Raw genomic sequence first — 21,969 nt, forward strand, 5'->3', positions numbered from 1 at the left:
ACAATTAAAAAAGAATATGTACTGAATAAGTAGGTACGTAGGTACGTAAAAAGAAATTCACTCACTCAACAACATACAACTCCACGTTTCAGTGAATTAACAACGTTATCAATATGTATGGTTAATTCCAAGCAGGAGGTAATAGGATTTATGTCTGTATGTGACCATCCTTCCATTCCCGGCGTGGACCCGGCAGCTTGGGAGCCTTGGATGCGGAATATGTATCAGTAAGTTTCTATCGTTTGAACTTCATACCCAGTCGGTAATTTAAAAAAAAATATTTAACTTTTCGGTATACGAAGTTTACTCATCCCTATGCAAAATATGCTTGTTAATTGTACGAACTTGGGATATACTCAAGTATCAAAAGGAAACACAATTTAATTTTTTTCATGGTTTTTGTGGCAGAAAATACTATTTATCACGAAATACTTTGTTCATCCACGCAATGTGTTGTGCTGAGACTGCATTCGCCTATTTTCTAGAAGAGTCTTTGGTATCTCTGTTTAAGAACGATGTTTATTTGCAACAAATAGTGCTTATGGTTCCACCAGATTGCCCTAAGGGTAAGTACTATTAAAATATTCTATTTTCGTGATACTAAAATGTGCAGTAATATAAAAAAGTACATGATTAGGGAATAATTAGCTTGGGAAGTTAGTTTCCGACAATAATTTTTTATCTTGGTTGATATGTAGTGGATTTTATAAATAACATTATAAAAAACTATCTGGGTGAATATATATATGTATACTAGCTGATCTGGCAAACGTCGTTTTGCCATGTATATCATTTATAATAAATAATAGGGGTTGATCGTAGAGGGGTAAAAATTAGGGGCTGTATGTATTTTTTAATTCTGTATCATAAAAAATAAAATAAAATAATTTATCTAAAAATTAAAACAATTATAACTTAGGGGTGGACTACCCTTAACATTTAGGAGGATGAAAAATAGATGTTGTCCGATTCTCAGACATACCCAATATGCACACAAAATTTCATGAGAATCGGTCAAGCCGTTTCGGACGAGTTTAACTACAAACACCGCGACACGAGAATTTTATATATTAGATATCACTCTCTTGCTTTTATAAATTCATTATTTTTATAGTAAACAATTTCCAGGTATAAATCAATAAAATTAAAGACGAAACAATGGCGCGTTCCGTTTAAATGTTATTGGTCATCAGTTTATGAACGCGTGTTAGTATATGCAGGTATTATTTTCAGAGTTCATTCTAAAGTATCAGACTGTCCGAAAATATAATTACAAGAGAAACAAAGCGAAACGTGACGATGACAACGACCCTAATTATCATTATTTCTATACGGCTATACGACAAGATTTCTGTCCAGAATTGAGAATACGACGAGCTGTGTAAGTTGTTACATAAAAACATTAATCTATTATTACGATCAGAAAGTTTTGGATGATATTTTATGTTTAAAAGTCATTTCCTTATGTAACTGACTAACTCTACAAGTAAATTAATGGTTATCGGAATCCGGTTTGAATTTGCGCTTGTTTAGTATTTAACTCGCCTCTAAGTGCGTCATTTATCAAGGTAATATGCTTTATAATAATCCTAAATCCCAGTGAGGAAGATAACGATGACATAGTAGCAATTCTCGACAAGAATTCTCCTCGATTACGCGAGTTGTACGGCGATTACTACATCAGTGAGATTATCGGACAGCATCCAGAAATGAAAAGAAAGATAATTGTAACTGAGGTTAGTAATTGATTACATTATAAATTAAAATAAATAATAAGATTCTATGTCAGTTGAAGATTTTTAAAACACTACTGAGCATATTAAGATACCTCTTTATTAACTTATTGTTTATATTTGAATTTTCAGGGTATTGATGGAGTAACCGGTGTAATGTGTTTGAATTCTGATGTTAATTTTACCATGCTTCAAAACACATACGAGTTGGATTCATACCACGGGCTGTGTAAGGCTACACCTCTTGAAAAAGAGAAAAATAGGAGAAGCAACATTCTTCTACGTACTTTTGGGTACGACATCTGTCATTTTCCGCGTGTAAAAGAAATTAATTAGTACCATATTAGTATTTAGTAATATAAACGATTCATTGTACTTTAAATAAGAGAAACTTGCATTGAGTTTCTGGCAGTTCTTCATCGAATTACCTCTGTTAACAATTTATTAGGTTAGGACAAGTTTTTTAGAGTATTGTATTGTTTTTTTTATCAATATTTCCACCTCTATAAATGGAATAACGGTATATTTCGACCTCTATAAGCGAGGGCCTCTGTAAATAAGAATCTTATTGGAAAACTGGATTAGCCAAGGATTTTTCCTTGGTCACTTCAGATCCTTATTAACCTTAATTGTGTATAATTTGTATTAAATGAGTTAACTTCGAAAGAATATTCAACGTGTTAAGTAAAATCAAAAGTAACTATTTTGCAAGACAAGGACCTAATAATAAATATTTTCCAGGGACCCCATTATGCTAGGAAAATGGACTCCATTTGATGTTACTCCCTTCATTGAACATGAAAATACTCAAGATGTATGCTTCTTTGCATAATTTTGAATAAATTTATGAATCAGTGTTAAACCTATTTTGATGATGAAATAATACATGTTATATTAGTATATTTTGTATTGTAAAATATCTAGAAAATTTTAGCTAGTGTCCGTGGTAATACACGTGTGTCTTATACATATGACAGACATTTAGAATTGAAAGAAATATGAAACAATTAGTAATCGTGGGATAGGATGTGTCTGTATTATGTATTTCCAAAATTTTGTATTAGTAAACTACGTATATGACAGAGATAGAGGGGAGTATATTACACATAAATAATGTCACAGGAAGGTCAAAACTACACTAGTCGAACTGATTGAGCAGTCGAACCAAGCAGAAGCAATAGTGACGTCAGCTTTTTTAATAATTAATTTGCAGGTCCAGTTTCTGTAACTATTCAGGCCGTGCTTTCTCGTACCTCTCGCCATCCACTTTATCTGTCTTCGTACTATTTCTCTCTTTTTCGGTCAATTATCTTCGTCATTCCTTAATCAATATCCCTCTCATTCCTCATATTCGTAAAGAGGAAATCTGTATAATTGCACCGTTTTAACTTGAATACTCATCTGTCCCTATTCATCACAGCGTAAACAGAATTTGACAGGAGTGAGTATTTTAGTCAATAGAGTGCAAAGTTTTAATGAATAATAATATCTTAAAAGACTTTACTTTGAATATACTAAAATTAATTTTAAAATAATTTGTAGGATCAATCATACGACAATGTAAGCCTGAAAACAAAACCTTCAAATAAGGTGAACTTCCGTCGCCAGTCTCACTATAATATTGATGTACATAACTCCGAAGAATTAAGTGAAAAACTCTCGCCAATCTTATCCCAACGTACATCATTTGTCGACTTTCTACTCGAAGAAGATCCATTTGATTATGAAATCGTCAACATAGACTGTAATTTGCTTACGGTCCCTCGGGTTTCCAAGGATGTTTTCATGTAAGTAGTTTTTGAAGATTCAGACGCCCTCCAATTGAAAATGAGGGAGCTAGTTTCTTCATGGACTTTATTAAGTATCTCGAAAGATATTTGTATAAACATCTATATAATAAAATAAATACAAAAATTCACTTTCATAGGTATAAAACTTAATATAAAGTCATATATGCGATTATTATATTATTAATTCTATGCGATTTTTTATAATTTATCCAACTCCGGAAGGGTTTCGAAACAAAAAGCACCTTTGATTTAGGCTCACGTTAATAATATGTATTAGGTACTTTAAATTTCATTTTCGGTTTTTGTATTGGTAACAAATTAAAAGACATATTTTGCTTCAGGCCCATCGTGAAAAAGAGGAGTCCAAGACGATCAATTGTCAATGAAATGGAAAATAAATATAGACGTTAGAATTTCAGTAATTATTATGAAAGATTTTCATGTCCAAATAGGCTTTGCTTTTCGACAGAATTTAAAAAAATAAAATAGCCTATATTCAAATACCCTAATAAGGATTTCATTAAGTTGATGTAATTATTGTATTAAAATTAAGTACACGACCTCTGACGAAGTGAAGGCGTGCTCTAAATTCTTCCATTTGTCTCTCATCTTCCCTACCATTTTCCAATATTTCCCCGCTTTCTCTTTTATATCATCTTCCCCTGTTTCTGGTGGGCGTCCTCTCTTTTTTCTTCCCTCTGGGCCATTCGAAGTAAGGTTTTTTTTACCTAGCTGTCATCAAAAACGCAAGCAATGTAACCGGCCCATTTTCACTAACTTTTTTGAGTGTGTTACAATGTCACTTATTGTTTCGACCGAAGTTAGGGTGTAGGTATAACTGTTTAAATCGCGTTAAAATATTCATGCTTACTGTATTTTTTTTATCTCGTTTGTAGACTAAAGACTTGTAATAGTTATTATAATAATTTGGATATAGCTCTATTTCAATTTTAGGCAGATCATCAATAAGAATTAATCAAAAAACTGAGAATAAAAAGAAATTCTCTGGTGAACCAAACGCCTTTATGATTGAACTATTTGGTTTACACCATGATATCGATGAGAGGTCAGTAGAAACTAACCAGAAGAAGATAAGAGGCAATCGTTATTTATCGTTTTGGTTTGCATACACCGCCGTGCAATTAAACAATACTAGTTTATTTGCAAATGTATTTAAAATTGATAATAGTGCAATTAATATAAGCAATATAAATCCAAATCGCAAATGACCATTTCTAAAAGCTCTTTATAGTATGTGAAATAAATTAAGTCTTTTACATAATATCTCAGTGGGAAAGAGTGTTATTTAAAGTAAAACCATATTTATAATGTTCCAGTCACGCCTTCGATTTACTAGAAGCCTCATTTGAAATTATGAAAGATTATGATTACTGTATTATAAGAAAGCCGTGTTCGGAAAAAAGTTTTCCATTATTACAACATTTTGCCGTAAGTTTTATCTATATTTTTACTGACCTACCTATACACAAAGATATTGGCTTATTTCGAAAATTTAGAGTTCGAATTTAGAATACAAAGAATTAAAATAAATTTATATGAAACGTACACGAGGTGACCTACTTAGATCAGTTAACTTAAGGTTAAAATCAATAGTGATTCCATTATTGGATTTACATCATAGCTACTAATATTCATGTATATGAATATGTTATCGGAATCTTTGTTAGTGCGGGCCAATTTCAGCCATTAATCACTGAATACTACTTCTACATGTAGTAGTACTATACAACAACTACAACAAAACATTAAAGTAACTCAATACTTATGACATACATTTTAAATTGTTGCAGTTTGCTCCCACTAAGAATCAAGTGGCTTGTGAATATGCGTTATATATTGCTCACAGATGTTCAGTTTTAAGGTATCCATTTATTAAGGTAGTAGATTGTACAATAAATATATTGTAATACAATAACACAGCCTCTATGCCTTTGTTGGTAGAGTTGAATCGTAATGAACTAATATAATTCTTATTTGTCACGCGTAATCATTTATTTACAAATATTATATACTGTTCATCATCAAGATTGTATGTGTTGCATATGTTGCGGTCACCTAATTAAGGTGTGTGTAGGAAATTAAACATAATCAGTAGCTGATATTATGAAGAACGACCGGGGCCACTAGGGAATGCAATCCCGATCTCGCGAAGTAAAGTGCAAGAAGTGCATAAACAAATCTTCTTTAAATAAAAAATATAGAATCACCAACCTTAATCAAAAATAATTTTAAAAAAAGTCATAAAATAAACTAACTAAAAAGCTAATCTCACGGATTCATTAATTACGATGCAATACATAAGAATAAGAAATACAAGTATTTAAAATGTCACGATTGAGCATAATAGAATATGGTTAAGAATTGTTGAATGACGAAATGATGTAATGTACGATGATGAATAAAAGATGGAATTTATAAAAAGCATCTGTTAAAGGAGCGTAACATATAGATGTTAGGACGTGAGAAGTTGAATTCATTTTAAAGATAAGAGGGAGTTTTGGGATTTAATAGAATTAAGTATAGAAGTTGAAGATGGGCGTCATGTCTGAGTCGAATAAGTAGCCGAGCTGTACAGTGTTTCAGTGGTCCCCTCATATTAACGGATTGGCGAAGAGACTTAGTTCTGCAGCCGATTAAAAAAATTAGCTCACTAACTGATGTCGATACAGCTAGACTTGTTTATTTTAGTTACTTTCATAGCTTAATGACTTATGGCTTATTATTATGGGGTCATGCTGCTGATGTCGAAACTATTTTCATCCTGCAGAAGAGGGCTATTCGTGCAATCTATAATTTAAAATGTAGGGAATCTCTTAGAGATTCAAGTAAATTAATATACTTACCTTTTCCTCGCAATATATTTATGAAAATATTATGTATGTATACAAAAATAGTGATAAGTTTACTAGAATAGAACATACGCACAATGTTAATACAACGGAACAAACGCAGGCTGCAATTTCTCCGTACTAGACTATCTAAAGTTAGTAATTCTTTTTTGGGGATAGGGATACTCTTCTTTAATAAAATCCCAGAGGCTCTTTCATATCTGCCTTTCAATAAATTTAAGAAATGTATTAAAGAAAAGCTGTGTAAAAAGGCTTACTATAAAGTCAACGATTATCTAGTTGATAAAAGGGCCTGGGACTAGTGCAAGACAGGCTACTTCTAATTAATTTGCGATATTTGTTTTAAAATAAGTGTTGTTTGATGATTTGCTGTTTTAAAAGAGTACCGAGAGTTTTTTACGCCGGCTTTTTCTCTCGGCCTACACCCTCTGTCTTCTTTGCCGATGAGTAGGGATGCCTACAAATTCAAATTTAATGACGTGGAATAAGTGATACATGTATCTTATGTTCCTTAATAAACACATTTTATTAAAAAAAACAGTGGTACGAGCTGACGATAAACCAAATTATTTATCGCTCAATAAATTCAAAGCTCTCGTTAAACGTAAATTAATCAATAAAGCTTTTTATAAATTTGATGAATACTTAAATGATCCTAATCCTTGTATGACTCAAAACATAGCGATTAAAAAGAGTGGCGGAGAGTCTTGCCAGTTCTTCTTGCCCGCTCTAAGCCCTTGACTTGCGAACTGGTAGTAAATGTAAATTTAGAATTAATTTAACTTTTTTCTGACCTTCATAAGTGTACTTGTTTACCTATATGAATAAAGTTATTTTGAGTTTGACGCATTTGGCTTAGGGCCTTTCAACAGCCGGTGACGTAATTGATTTGGGATGAAAGACAGAAGGATAATCTCCTAAAACTCAAAAATGTATTTGTGTCGTGCCAAATAAGTCGTAATGTTTATTATAGGCAATACTACTCGCAATCGCTCACCTTATCAGTTGGCTACATATTTTGTTTGCAAAAGTTCTTCTCATATATACAATATTTTTAAGGAACGTTTGAAAATCCTGAGCTGTCTTAGGTTTGTTCATGTGTATAATATAGTCGATTACCTTATATACTTATTGTATATTAACATTTTAGTAGATTGCGCGTACGAAGGGCTGAAATAATAGACATACCGCAAATAGCGGAGTTACTCTACAGTTTAGACGGCAAAGAGACGCTATGGTCGGTAGAAAATACAATTTTCAGGAGAAACGAACTAGAGGCATACGTGTTTCTAAGCAATGTTTCTGTTGTAGGCATTGGTATACTTGAGTAAGTATTTATGTCATCAAATAAATTATGATTACATTACATTACACTACCATAGACTAAAGATCGAGCGTAGGAAAATTAAACGTAGTAAAGTCTGGAATCTTGTTTAACTTAGGGAGCGTTCAAGTATTATTATATCACGCAATTTTTGGAGATTATTGACCCCCCCCCCCCCATGTAACGCGCCGTAACGTTTTTCTGTACCCAAGTACAGTACTGTACCCGAGTATAGTAAAACGTTTTGTGACCACCTAGTGACTCTTTATACCTAAAAGTTACCATTATACACCACGTAAAGTACTGGAATGTCGAAAATAACGCGTAATTCAATTCTCGCCCCGTATCGTAACGTTTTACAAAAGGACCCAAAAAATTCGTTAGGTAATACTTAAACGCTCCCTTATCCATGCAGAAATTTCATAAAAAATTGTGTAGTGATGCAAAAGAAATGCTAACTTATGTTTAAAAGAAATGTTGCTCCAAAATTTTATTTGATATAAAAAAATGTGAGCCGTCACGGGACGCCTGGCAGATGTGAAACATCGACATTATTTTGTATAAGTAATATGCAGAAAAGAACAGATTGTGATAGGAACTAAATATGTCATAATGATAAAATCAATTAATAAATTTATTGAATAAACATTTATTTTCATTAAATATAAAAATTTACGAATGTATTTCAAATCGTGACTACTTAATTCGTTTAATCAGTGACTTCGAAATACACACACCGTACACACTACTGCATATTGACTATATATATACCATCATATAGCGTATATAGGCGACGCGTCGCCACGGCATATACCGGCAGAAATCGGTTTTACGTGCGGCTATAGATGTTTCACATCAAAACTTATGTCTTTGGGATTTTTTAACTGTGAATATAAGCCGTCCACCCAATGTCGATAGTTCAAAAGATTATGTAAAAATATTTCAGACCCCCGGATCAAATCGAATTTTTACGTAGCAAATTCAACTTGGATGAGTACCGTGCTCACAGCCATCACGTGAAGGGTCAGGGTCAAGGGGCAGGATGTGGCACTCTTAATACGGCCCTTGTATACCCCGCTTTTGAACCACATTATAGGTAAGTGTAGATGTTCCGAGTAAAGAAGAGGGTTAACTTAGAATCCTTCAAGAAAAAGCGTACCGATTCTGAAAAGGCCGGCAGCGAACTCGCGATCCCTCTGTACTTCCGATCCAATTCGACTTCACTCTCTCGAGGACACTTACACTGCCAGAAGGCAAGTACGCCACCGGCCTTTTACGTGTTGGTACGTTCTTATCTTGACTCTAAGTCGAATTGGTTCGGAAGTAGTTCAATGGGCAGCTTCTTCCACAAAGTGGTAGTGCGCGACAAAAAGTGCCATAAATATCGCTCAGCCTTGCGATTCTGTAACTCACTTTTCGAACTCTCACAGCGGCGGTCGCGCTCAAATCAGTCGTTAAGCAGTCATTTTACGATTTGGCATTCTGATAAGGAGGGAGCTTGTAGTTTATTGTTTATCAGAATGCCAAATCGTAAAATGACTGCTTCACGACTGATTTGAGCGCGACCGCCGCTGCGAAAACCGCTGTGAGAGTTCGAAAAGTGAGTTACAGAATCGCAAGGCTGTTGTGGATTGCCGGACGTCGAGGTGATACGTATGGAATTTCGTATAAAATTTGATATTTTGCCTCGACTAACGATGATGTAACTCAGCTGCAGGTATCACCCGAACGACTCCTCCTATTTATTCTCAGCGTTTCTATGGCGAAAAAACAAGACTTATTACTAATAACTGTTAATATTTTTGTAATAATTTTATTGCTACAGATTCTTCGTTAGAGATATGCTGCGGTTGTCGGGGATTCATTCTCTTGTGTGGATGACGGCTTATAGGAATAAATGGGTAAGAATTTCGTGTAATCTGTAATGTTATAATGGAACTTTATTTCTTAATTCTATGTTTAAAGTTCATGATTAAAATGCATTGCCATACTTGGTTATATGAAGACAGGTGTCCCAGGGTCCTTATGCAGTGACTGTATTTTCATTACTGAATCTCTATATATGTATATAAAATTCTCGTGTCACAATGTTCGTTCCCATACTCCTCCGAAACGGCTCGACCGATTCTTATGAAATTTTGTATGCATATTCAGTAAGTCTGAGAATCGGCTACTATCTATCTTTCAAACCACTAGATGTTAAGGGTGGGTGGTAAAATGTCCAGCCCAATTTTTTTTTTAAATTTTGTAGATTTTTTTTTGTTTTTATTTTTTTATCATACAACATACAAAAATACATACAACCCCTAATTTTTACCCCTCTACGATCAACTCCTATTTTTTATTATAGTAGATAGTTATTTTTATTGAACTAAAAAAATGTTTTCTAGAAATAATATACATGGCAAAACAACGTTTGCCGGGTCAGCTAGTAATTTTATAAAAGTAATGATGCGATACTGGTAATCATTTCTAGTACTATCGTTCGTAATAGAAAGAAAGGGAAATATTAAATACTGTACATTTATTTTAGGTAACACATAAAATAAATACGTTTGCGTCTGTAATGATCCCGTTGCGTCCGCGCATCTCGCATTTGGATTATGCACCAGTACCAGAATTGAATAAATTGCAAGCACTTTCTAATTCCTTGTAAGTGTCTTACAAAGCTTAATCTACAATATTTTGCTCTTCGCAGTGGCGTAACTATACATCTGGGGCCCGTGGCAATCTTTTTTCGTGGCAATCTTTTTTCGTGGCAGTTCTTTTGATGGGGCCCTATCAGTGAAAATCGTCCCTAGTCAGATTAATTTTAATAAACTTCGAGATTTTCAGAGTACTCAATTACACGTTGTATATGTCCCACTAATGACCATAGGCCTCCTCTCTTCGGCGAGAGGGAATGGTCTGTAGTCCCCACGCTAGCCCAATGCGTATTGGAGACTTCTCATTCATCCATAGAACATAATATCTCTCGGGCAGGGACCCTCTTGGGTCCGTGGCATTTTGCCAGCCCTGCCATCCTATTGTTACACCACTGGCTATCGTTTACTATGCGTAATAAATACTTACCTGATTAAAAAAACAAGCGTTTCATAAGTTGGGTTTTTGGTAAATTGGGAATTTTATAAAAAAAAATATTATATAGACGCAGAAATGTATTTTATATAGTTTTTAAGGCATTTTTTATCACCACTTGTATGTGGAACGTTATTGTATTTCTAACCATTACGACTTACCATAGAGTATAACTAAAGAACCGGCATTCTACTCGGACCCTACTCCCATAACCATTTAATTAACAGCTGCCTATCCAACCTAATTTTTTAATACAGAATGTCATTCAGCTGTTGGTACATCGGTGCCAGACTGACCAGTATTCCCAAAGTGACAGTGGATTGTAGATTGGTAGTCATCGGCGCATCCACCACCGCAATGGCGTTTTTGAATACATTATTGTTCGGGTAATGTGTGAATACTATTGTAGATAAGAATAAGGAATTGTAAATATGTTTTATTATATTAATGTCGCAGCCAACTAGCTTAATAAGCCGTTCAATTAACAGCCTAGTCTTTTAACTAAACGGCGCCGTTTAACTAGCGGCCTGAAAGATATTCAGCATTTGTTACAACATTTGTACGATAGAATCATTATTTGGGAGAAATAAAAAAGGTGATATATGATATAAAAAATATTTCTTTTAAAATTAAATTGCTTGAGTCAAATTCACATTATTATTGTTTCTACACTCTGCCATTGTACTTGTTGCTGTTCATGAAACTTTGAAAAACAACATCAACGACGACGCCATATTCACAGTTTGAAGAGTTTCTTTTCGAGTTTGAGAGTGGCAGAAAGTGGAATTAAATTTAAATTAACAGTCAACAGGCTAGGCAAGTAATGATATGTCATCGATCCAAGTCATTTGCCTAGCTGTTTGATGTTTGTTTCAGCCCAACTGGCTGAACATCTTTCAGGGCGCTAGTTAAACGGCGCCGTTTAGTTAAAAGGCTAGGCTGTTAATTGAACGGCTAATTAAGCTAGTTGGCTGCGACATATAGGGGAAGGTGGGGACCCTTCGTACGGTTTTCACATTTTATTTTTTTATTTTTTTCTTTTTCCATGAATCAATCACCTGATAGCTTAAATTTATAGTCTAACTATCTGAGATTCAAATAAAAAAATGACAAATGATTTCATCCGATGTTTCAACCACAATTATGATTTAAACTAAATCTGGAATACGTACGAATCTGCCCCATCAACGGGGCACCTTCGTACAGTGTTGGGGGTACCTTCTTACGCTGTGGGGTAGTTCAAAATTCATTTATTAGCAATGAAATTAAACACAAAAATAAAGATTTAACTTCTATTAAACAAAAATAAAATACTTTTCTTATGTAAAACAAAATTTAATTAGTTAGGTATCTTAAATTTAGAATCACATTTTTTACTCTTTGGTGTGGATTAGCACTTCTTATTTTCGGGTTTGGCAGTATAAATTCGTGGTTTTTCTTGGCCGTCATCGTCATTGTGTTTGTTTTATTACTTCTTACAAAATGCGGATAGGGTCGAAATGCCTCTGGTGTCAAAACTGACTTCGAAGGAACTACTATTGGATGGATTGGTGAATTATTCACAGCATCTGGTTCACAAGCATCAAAATCAACCTTAGTCAAGATGCCTTAACAGTAGTGTGATATGTAGAAAGTCGAAAACTTAATTTGTATGAAAATGACAGTTCGCGTCGACAAATTTTTATACAAATTTAGTTGTATAATTCGTTCAAATGTGCCCCATCTGTGCTGTCCAAATGTACCCCACTAACTGAATAACAACAAAATATAACTTATTTTAATATTAATAGGAAAACGTCATAAATTAAGTATTGGAGACGTATCTTAAGTATATTTTGCTAGTTACTGATAGAATACTCTACACGAAAACTTATTTTATCTACGGTAACAAGAGATAAAAACATAGATCAAAAAATTACTTACCGAGCGCGAAAACACGTCCATGCCTGTAACTTCACTCTAATCGGTGCGAATTTCACGAAACTTCGTTGATGTATAGTTGGTACCTCAACTCATGCACACATACAAAAGCAAGACTGTACTTTGTTTCGTTCAAGTTTTATTTTGACTGTATGAATGTGCCCCGCGTACGAAGGGTAACGATCTTCCCCTACTAACTATATTTATATATGTTTATTAAAATAGATTTATGAGGATATAGAGAAACGATGTTTAGCTTGAGCGTCTTTCTTCCAAATATTGAAAATTACAAGTTTTATGTTACCACAGACGAACCACATACTATAAAAAAATATTTTGTTTTTTAACTGTCCATTTTCAACACGAAACGATCACTATGTTAATAGATAATAGATATCTAAGTACCTATATAAAATTTCCAGGGACACCTCATCTTACATATTCTTCACAAACTTAACACTAATATCGCCACACGGGTTGTCATACGTAAGAAATTCAAACTCGCTCGCCGAAATGATGTTTCTAAGGGATCACTACAATTCGGAGAAATATTTAAAGAGTGTACCGTACACATATTACGTAAACACTATACACGGTACTGTGGTGGAAATTCACAAGTATGTATTTTATAAACGTACGTATGTATTCATGTCAAGTCCTGTATTCTTTTCTCAGTAACTCTTTATATAATGATAATCATGTCATTATTCTAATGCTAACTATATAATCCAAATGCTTTCAAATACTTGGTCCAAACTTGGTACTCCGTAATGGAGTAAAAGTAAAAGTAAAAGCGAAAAACATTCCACTAAATATCCTCCTAAACCCCAATGAATGAAACGAGGTAATTTAGCTTTATATATTATAGAATATATTTGCATAATTTTAAGAAATAAACTCAAAATCTACGGAGACATTCTATCATCATTAGAATGCTTATCTCTTAGTAGACTTTATTTTTCCAAAATATAAAAAAAGTTCCAGCCTTGCGAATCGTTGGGCTACTGGCTAGCTAGTCGTAACTTAAAATTGTCAGACAAAGAAAACTATCACCTACTTGATTATAAAATAATAAACCAGATTGCTCTGGTTAATTGTTATAATAATATTGTGTATTGATGTCATGAAAAGAGACTTCTCTATCGAAATTAGTAGGAATTGTGTTACAGAAAGCAGAAATATGTGATGCTGTCAAATGGTAGCCGGTGTTACTACGATCGGTTGTTCTTACTATGCGGCATTCAGTACCAACTTCCCGATTATTTAAAAATACACCAGCCTGATAGGTTAGTTACGCATTCACATTCAAAATTATTAGTAAAGTAATTACTAGTAAAATACAAAAATTAAAGTAAAGTAAAAAGTAGTAGTAGAAAAGTCAAAAGATCGACAATATTTATATATCAATATAATAGTTAAGTATATGAAGTGATTTAATTGTATATTTTGAAGTGAGCATTGTAGTATCGTGCAGTACGAATGTTTAATTCTATTGTAATGATTCTAAATTCGTATTAAAGAGTTTTGTGTTAATTCACAATTCGTGCAAATTTTGTTCAATTTAGTTTGTTATTATAAATACCATAAATTTCATCATATCATTAAATTAAATAAATAAGATTTATAACTATGTTACAACCCAACCATACCCATATAAATATTATTAAACCAATAAAGGCCAAATTAGAAAAAAATACAAATTATTTAGACACATTCAGGTACGAAACGTTCGAATTCTAGGTACAAAACTTGGAGGTCTGCCTTTCTTAATATTTTTCAGAAGTGACATAAAGTACAGTCGTCTAGACGTGCCTCATGGTCTGAAAAAGCCATCCCCATCATTGCTTCCTTCCAATGTCTTCGTAGTTAACAATGTATCGGACGCAAACAAGGCGCTCAACTATTTGAAATCTATTGACTGGGAAGAGACTGAAGGTATAACTTTGTTTTCTTGTGGCGGCGCCTCCACTCTTTGCCACTTTTTTTTCAAAGCTCCAATGGAAATAATACTGATAATCTTCTTATGTGTTTAAAAGGCTGTTTTTCTTGAACACTATCCTCGTTTTTATCACTAAGCGTACCTCTAAACTTTGGGCGTTTACTTACAAAATTAGTTCCTTTTTTACCACCACCGTGTACTAGTTTTATTTTGTGTGCGTTCGTCTTTGACATAACATTTAAATAAAAATTAATATCACATATATTGCTTGGCCATAATTCCGTATCACCACTGTATTTTGGAAGAATCGATGTATATATATAGTTAATAAAACAAACCATTTTTTATTGAATTAGATGTGTATTGAACACATATTTTACTGATCTGATTATTCGTATCCTCTTTTACTGAGTTAAGAATTCAGCATCGCTAATATAATGGTATAAGTCAACTGCCTAGTAAAGCTAAATAAAGCGGCTTCAATTATTAAATTTATTTCCTATAGTTGCGAGCCTAAGTGCGTTTATAATTTATTGTGGCCATATTAAGATTGTAAATTTCATAGGAAAAATACTAGTATATGGAGCATCGATTCATGCATATTGTTGTCTTGCGACATTACTGGAGATGAAGATTTCTCCAGAACTCATCGTATATATAGAACCTTTTCCGGACGAATGCGAAGGTTCGCGAGTGTCGCCCTTTTGTAATATTTATGTAAGTACGATTACTGAATAAAGAGTGGAGGAGAGTTTTTTCCAGTTCTTCTCGCTCTACGCTTTTGATTTGGTACTTGGTAGTAACGTTCACAAATGTACATGAACCAATGGCAATAAATAAATTTTGATTTGACAATATATAATTATACTCTCGTTAAAATAAAATATAATAAATGTTTTAATAAAATAAAACTTCGTTGACCTGACGGGCTTTACCAGTTCAGTTTGTTTTGGTTATTGTAAAAAATTGTTATAATGGAATCATCCCAACAGATTTAATGCTTATAAATCCACCAATCAAATCATAAAGTATATAGCTATATTTTTTTCTTGGACATACAATTTACCCTTTTATTTCCAAGGTTGACAAAACAATGTGTAAAGTTCTCGAAGGTTTGAAAATAAAGGTATACCGTTCATATTACTTTCAAAACTGGAGTTTGGATCACGAAAATGCCATAACACACGTACAAATTATGTCGCATTTTGAATTGTTAAGCTTAGAATGCGCTGCGTTTTTCTATTACGGCAAACGAGGTGTAAACGAACAAATATTTATGGGTAAGTTATTACTAGTCTTTATTATCGTCATAATATATTAAATTCAGTCTTCTTTCACGTAATTAATGTAAAAAAAATAGTATTTCATAATAAAGGTTTTCATTACCTGCCAAAATTCTTTACCTAGTCATTTGGAGAAGTGCGTGCGATACTCTATCTCAAAAATTATTGAACTGGTTTCGACAAACTTAGGCTAATCTAGCTATTTATATCAAAATTCATCTCAACATGTTTAATTTCCGAGAAATTTGTGTACAAACATTCATACATCTCTTTAGCACACCTGGAAGCCTGTCATGCTGAAATACATACCATGTCACCTGCCATCATCATCATATTATCTAATTCTAAAAACCTTAGAGGCCACATACATTAATACCATTTTTTAAAGCCGGTAAATAAGCGACAGAACAGGGAGATTATTAAAATGATGTACTAATTACTTTTTTAAAGATACGTTTTTTTACTATTACTAAAGACAAATAAAGGAACTTTTTTTAATTGTCTTTGCTTTTACAAATCAAACTTTCCTATTATTATTGAATTCATATTGTAAATCTGATGAATCTAAAATTTTAAACATACGATCACAAACTATCTGAAATGGCAGCATTTAGTAAGGTTTTCTTTATTAGCGGTTCATATGGCTGGTATGGGGTACAGTGGTGGGTTGCTGGTGGACCACCAGTTCAAGAGTAGCGCACCTCTTGTTTATGCTGCGGGGCCTCTAGCGCAACACCGATATAGCTACCACGACAGCTATGAGACTGGGATCTATGTATGTATTCGTCCCTAACATAGTTCTAGTGTCTATGCCTACGTAACTTAGTAGCAATTATTTATATAATAATGAAAGTATATACAAAATTTGCTTATTATGTTATTTAAAATACATAATTTCATTTACAATAATTAACCGTGTTAATGATCAGCGTAATGGAAGAAAACGTTCGTACATTAATTCAGTCCTTATTAATAACGGAATTCCTAGCACTTAATTATCTACTGGACTAATATAAAGTCAATTATAATTAAGTGTATTTTTTTATAGCTAGGAAAACTTATTAGAAATGAACTGGACCCACTGTTTACTGAACAAAGCAAGCCTAGAAACAATGGGACTGGCAAAGAAAATGTTGACGTCAATAAGTCATGTAATGGAAATGGAGTTGAGGATGATACGTGAGCATTTAAGATTTCATGTAAATAGCGAAGAATTAGTGTATAGTGTACTAATACATGCTAAGGTTTTAAGATCTTTATTTCTGGTACATACAGTCAATACTTATCACTAAGTACGACGTTTGTACTTTTAAAGTTTAAACAAATCTACGATTTTAGCAATTTCCTACTCTATATCACGTACTTTTTACTCTATTTCACGCTGTGTGAGTTCGAAAAGTGAGTATAGAATCGCAAGGCTGCTGTGATCTGCAAGTACGTATACAAATATAAAATATTAAAATTTATTGAGTGGATTATTAATTTTTTAGACAACAAGTAAGGGGACAGAGTATACCACAATTGAAGAGGCCCATTGTACAGTGTTGTTATTTGCCGGGAGGGTTACAGTATTTAGAAGTTCGACCACCGGGAATCAAAGTCCCGCACCATTATGTACAAACGTTAGAGTATAATGTTAGTATTCTTTACACTATTACGAAACATACCGCCAAATTTTTTTTTACTATAAGGCATCTACGTTCAGATGTTGTATAAATAATTTTTTATGTTTTTTGAAAGGCCGGCAACGCATTTGCGAGGCTTCTGGCAATGTGAGTGTCCATGTATCACTTAACATCAGGTGAGTCTCCTGCCCGTTTGCCCCCTATTCCATAAAAAAAGTAAGTCTAGTCAGTGCATTTGCAGAGGAAATGCAAAAAATACACGTTAAATTCATAATCTCATTCGTGTTTGAAAATATTGACTCTTCTCATCGTTACCTAACTCCATGAAATAAAATTCGCGGCGATAAAGCAGAAAATTAGAAGCCGACCGTCGATATATCAAATCAATATTAATTTTTTGTTGCAATTTTTAAATTTGTTATTTTGAAAAAAATTACATATTTTTTGGAGTATTTATTATAAGTCATCTCTATTACTCCCCGGTGGTTGAGAACACTAACGTTGGACGCATGCGCAATGGCTTAAAAGCGTCGCACAGCCGACAATCGCTGTCCTCGTCTGACAAATGATGTTACGCGCTAACTCTCTTTCACTCTACCTTAGATATTTATTATCTTTAACAGCCAGTAGCCCTTATTAGCGGCCAGATTTTATTAAGCAACTTTATATGATAATTAATAGAAAAAAATTAGCTTCAATTTGACATATAATTAATAAAAATAGGTTATAAACGTATAAATTTATCGAAATCATACCTGTTTACACCTGGCTGCAAAGAGGTGCGGCCATGTGCGCAACGGCACCCGTGATTTTTTAGAATCTTCATATTCATTACCGTGATGTAGACGTTATTTTATTTAAAAAATAAACGAACGAAACTTTTTACCAAAAATCAATTAAAAATAATTTAATTAAAAATAATGGCGGCCAAATTTTGATAGGTACCCTAGTAAATAAATATTCTCTTAATTATAAATAAACATAAAAATTTGGTTTTAAACAAATAGTCAATGAGCACACCAATCCTGCAGCGGGATCTCGTACTATTAGTATCTATGAATATTAAAATATTTTGTTTTTATTGGACGAGATTGTATTGTTAAAGGTTAGATTTTTATGAAGTAATTTTAATTTCAGGGTTTTGTAATAGAAACATTCAAAGGGGGATATTTTAAATTGCACTTTAATAAAGATCTGATAGTAGACGGGATTACATGTCTTACGCGAGAAAAGTACTCGTTGGAGAATTTTAAAAAACTCTATGGATTATCCAGTTCTATACTCAGTAATGTGCATTTGAGATACACGGTAAAATGATTTTCATTACTGTAAGCCTTATATTGCTATTTTATGTTTGGTTCTTTTCACACTTTGAATATAAGTAAAAGGGACTAAACATGTTTTAGGTAATTAAGACATAGTACTTTTATGAATTACACATTATTTTAGATATGGGCATATTGGGTCAGTTTTTTTCGTAATTGAAATTAATTTTTTTATAAATTTATAAAAAAAAAGTATTTAATAATTAATTATTAAAAACTTTTTTTTAGCCGCTTTAATCAGTAGATGTATGGCTTATAAAATAAATAAGATTTAATTTTTTTGAAGTGAAACTTCTTTATCGGGGTTGGAAAAAAATTTAGTGTAACATTTTTTCGTCACTCGTCACATTTTTCGGTTACGCGCCATCTTTTTCTTGTCCCTACCACGGTTGATCCGAAGAGATTTGAAGCCATTAGTGACAAAAATATATAATAACGATAACAATGATAGTAATACTAATAATTTTATTACAATTTATGAAATTCTGTAATAATCTTAGTACTACATAGTAGTACAGTAATAAGTTAAAATGAAATAATTGTATTTGTATTCATGTCTATGATTCATGCCTTTTGTTAAACTTTATCTAATTTAACTTTATTTAACCTATTTCTGTAAAGTTGCATATCATATAAATAAGGTCATAAAGAAGTTTCACTTCTTACGTGTGTACACCTAGTACACGCACACATTTTTTTTTATTAAAAACCTATACTTTGGCTAATAGAAGTCTTGCTATCATGAATAGCGAATTGCAATTGCGTTTTCATTTATGTTTTTATAATACACAAAAAATAATGTTTATCCTTATGGTATCCAGACAGACGTTCGTTGTTTAATTTGTTATTTTCAATTTACAGACAAAAAGACTAGACAACTTATACGATTTTTTCCGTGAGCCGTGGGCGCATTTCTTGTACCATGACCACGTTGAAGAGCTTTTCGCAATTGTCAAGGAACTTCTGCCAACGGTATTATCTCCACTCATAGTCCCCCTAATGGAGGATACAACAAATATAGATTTTTTTAATTTAGACTAATGAATTTAAAAATTCGTGGAATATAGGGAAATATAATATTGAAGCACTTGTAGCGTCTTAAATGATGTACATATTAAAATTAATTTAACAGTAATACTGAAAAGCCACCGGCTCGTACATACTCATACTTTTTGTACGCAGTGTGTACGATCTTTGCCCGTAAAATACGTTCCCTTTCAAAACGATCTCTGTGTGTATTACTGACAATTTCGTAAGCGATGAAGCCTAGGGTCTATTATCCGCTCGAGGCTAATCTATAATTTTCCTAGTCCACCTCTGGTGGGTAATGATAACCCGACCAAGTGGCTAATGCTGGCAGATAAGCACTGTTGAGAAAGGCTTATGTCGAAGACCAAAAAAAGATTCAAACTCCACAAAACACTACACTCTCTCAAAAGTCTTTAAATGTTGCTGATCTTTCATATACTACCCCTAACGAATGTTGATAATATAATCAATATTATAACAGCAAGATACTTAAATTTACGTGGTCAGCTTATTGTTGCAGTATAAAATTTTAGTAGCTCTTAAATTATGAAGTTACTTTTGTAATCTAGATTTACTGTTGTAATTTGAATTCTTATTAACTCTAGATTGAAGAGTAATTCTACATGGAATTATGTTTACAGGGCCAACCACGTGGCGAGACAATAAAAGAAGTTCTTAAAGCCGCCGTCGATAAATTACCGACAACGGTGAGTGAATTATTATTAGTAGTAGTATGTAGTTCGTTCTACGTGTTTAAATTTAGTAAATAAGATATCTCATAGCTCCACACACTTATTAGTTGCGCGATACAATACAAAAGAATTTTTCGTATTTGGATTTAGACTTTTTTCCTGGAGATTGTTAGGTTAGATTAGAAACATTAATTCATTTATATTGTGTAAGTTAGTCTAAGTCAAAAATGGGGCAGACTTGGGACTAAAACTCTATAAGTGACTTCTTAGTTAATGTATAATATAATGCGCCAACTTTTGCCAACTAAACCTGCTGCAGTATTCTGTAACTCCCAATAACGACTTTAATGTGAGCTTTAGTACCCCGCGATTCCAAGGTTACGGTTATTAAGAGAACTAAATCGAAATTGCATACAAATATGTGAATCAGTATCACCATTGCTATTAGAAGTTACAGTTACGGTAAGCAACGGGCCATGAATTGTTATAAAAATAATTTTCAATCAAAGTTTAGAGATTACTTTTGTGAATATTTATAATTCTTCTCACCAGGCACACTCATACAACATGAAGATGAAGATCCGATCCAGTTTTGAAAAATCCCCACACATAGAGGCGATCACCCAATACGTGATACAGTGGGTGTCAGAAAATAACGTCCTATTACCGATGTATCTACAACCATCTGAAAGATCTGCGTATGCGCACGACTTGGACAAACACCCGGCTTTTAAAAGGAGGAAGCGAAGTATTGTCAAAATGTTGGCGAAGATCTGTTAATAACTGTGAAATTAAAATAAACATTCCTAAACTAATTAATATTATTTTACGTACATTTGTTAACTCTTTAGATGATTGGGGCGGTATTAAAATTCAACAATATAATAAACAAATTGCTTTACGGCCACTCTCTGTACTCGATCCCAATACAATTTTTACTACTAGAGATTGATATACCAATCCATTTGACATAAACTTTTCTTGAATAACCGATCGAAGGATCAATCTGTTTTGTTTTAAACATTTTGGGGACGACCGATCGGTATTTTTGGATTAATATTTGTATGAAAATGACAGATCGATTCTTTCTATAAAGTATCTTAAATTCGACAGATCGAATTTTGACATTTTACGATTTTCCCACTTTGACTGATTCACAATTGCTTATAGCAGCCGTTAAAGTTTAAGTTTATTGCTTAAATATGTATGAGATTACTATACCTACTAAGGTCTAAAGGGTCTAACTGACCTTACAATGAAGTAAATAAGACCTTTTTCAACTTTATATATAGACAAGAGAGCCTTGTTACGGCAACTTGCACAACCGGAACCTAATCCACGTAAAAGTATTAGTGTATTTA

General features: G+C 33.1%; 1 protein-coding gene across 1 annotated transcript; it reads left to right on the top strand.

Annotated features, from left to right (window-relative positions):
- Nucleotides 1-219: 219 nt before the first annotated feature.
- On the top strand, nucleotides 220-21,928 carry LOC125052004 (cilia- and flagella-associated protein 61-like). The gene is made up of 28 exons (XM_047652644.1): nucleotides 220-227; nucleotides 409-566; nucleotides 1,234-1,381; nucleotides 1,601-1,736; nucleotides 1,866-2,026; nucleotides 2,475-2,547; nucleotides 3,276-3,520; nucleotides 3,865-3,929; nucleotides 4,478-4,589; nucleotides 4,861-4,972; nucleotides 5,335-5,405; nucleotides 7,544-7,720; nucleotides 8,664-8,813; nucleotides 9,543-9,618; nucleotides 10,251-10,369; nucleotides 11,053-11,181; nucleotides 13,138-13,332; nucleotides 13,885-14,001; nucleotides 14,496-14,650; nucleotides 15,220-15,371; nucleotides 15,736-15,934; nucleotides 16,570-16,712; nucleotides 16,986-17,116; nucleotides 17,428-17,572; nucleotides 18,700-18,870; nucleotides 19,749-19,859; nucleotides 20,558-20,623; nucleotides 21,161-21,928. Exons 1-28 carry the CDS (start codon nucleotides 220-222, stop codon nucleotides 21,386-21,388), a joined length of 3,753 nt encoding a protein of 1,250 aa, XP_047508600.1. The 3' UTR covers nucleotides 21,389-21,928.
- The last annotated feature ends 41 nt before the right edge of the window (nucleotides 21,929-21,969 follow it).

The sequence above is a fragment of the Pieris napi genome, chromosome 8 (genome assembly GCF_905475465.1).
Source record: "Pieris napi chromosome 8, ilPieNapi1.2, whole genome shotgun sequence".
Lineage (NCBI taxonomy): Eukaryota > Metazoa > Arthropoda > Insecta > Lepidoptera > Pieridae > Pieris > Pieris napi.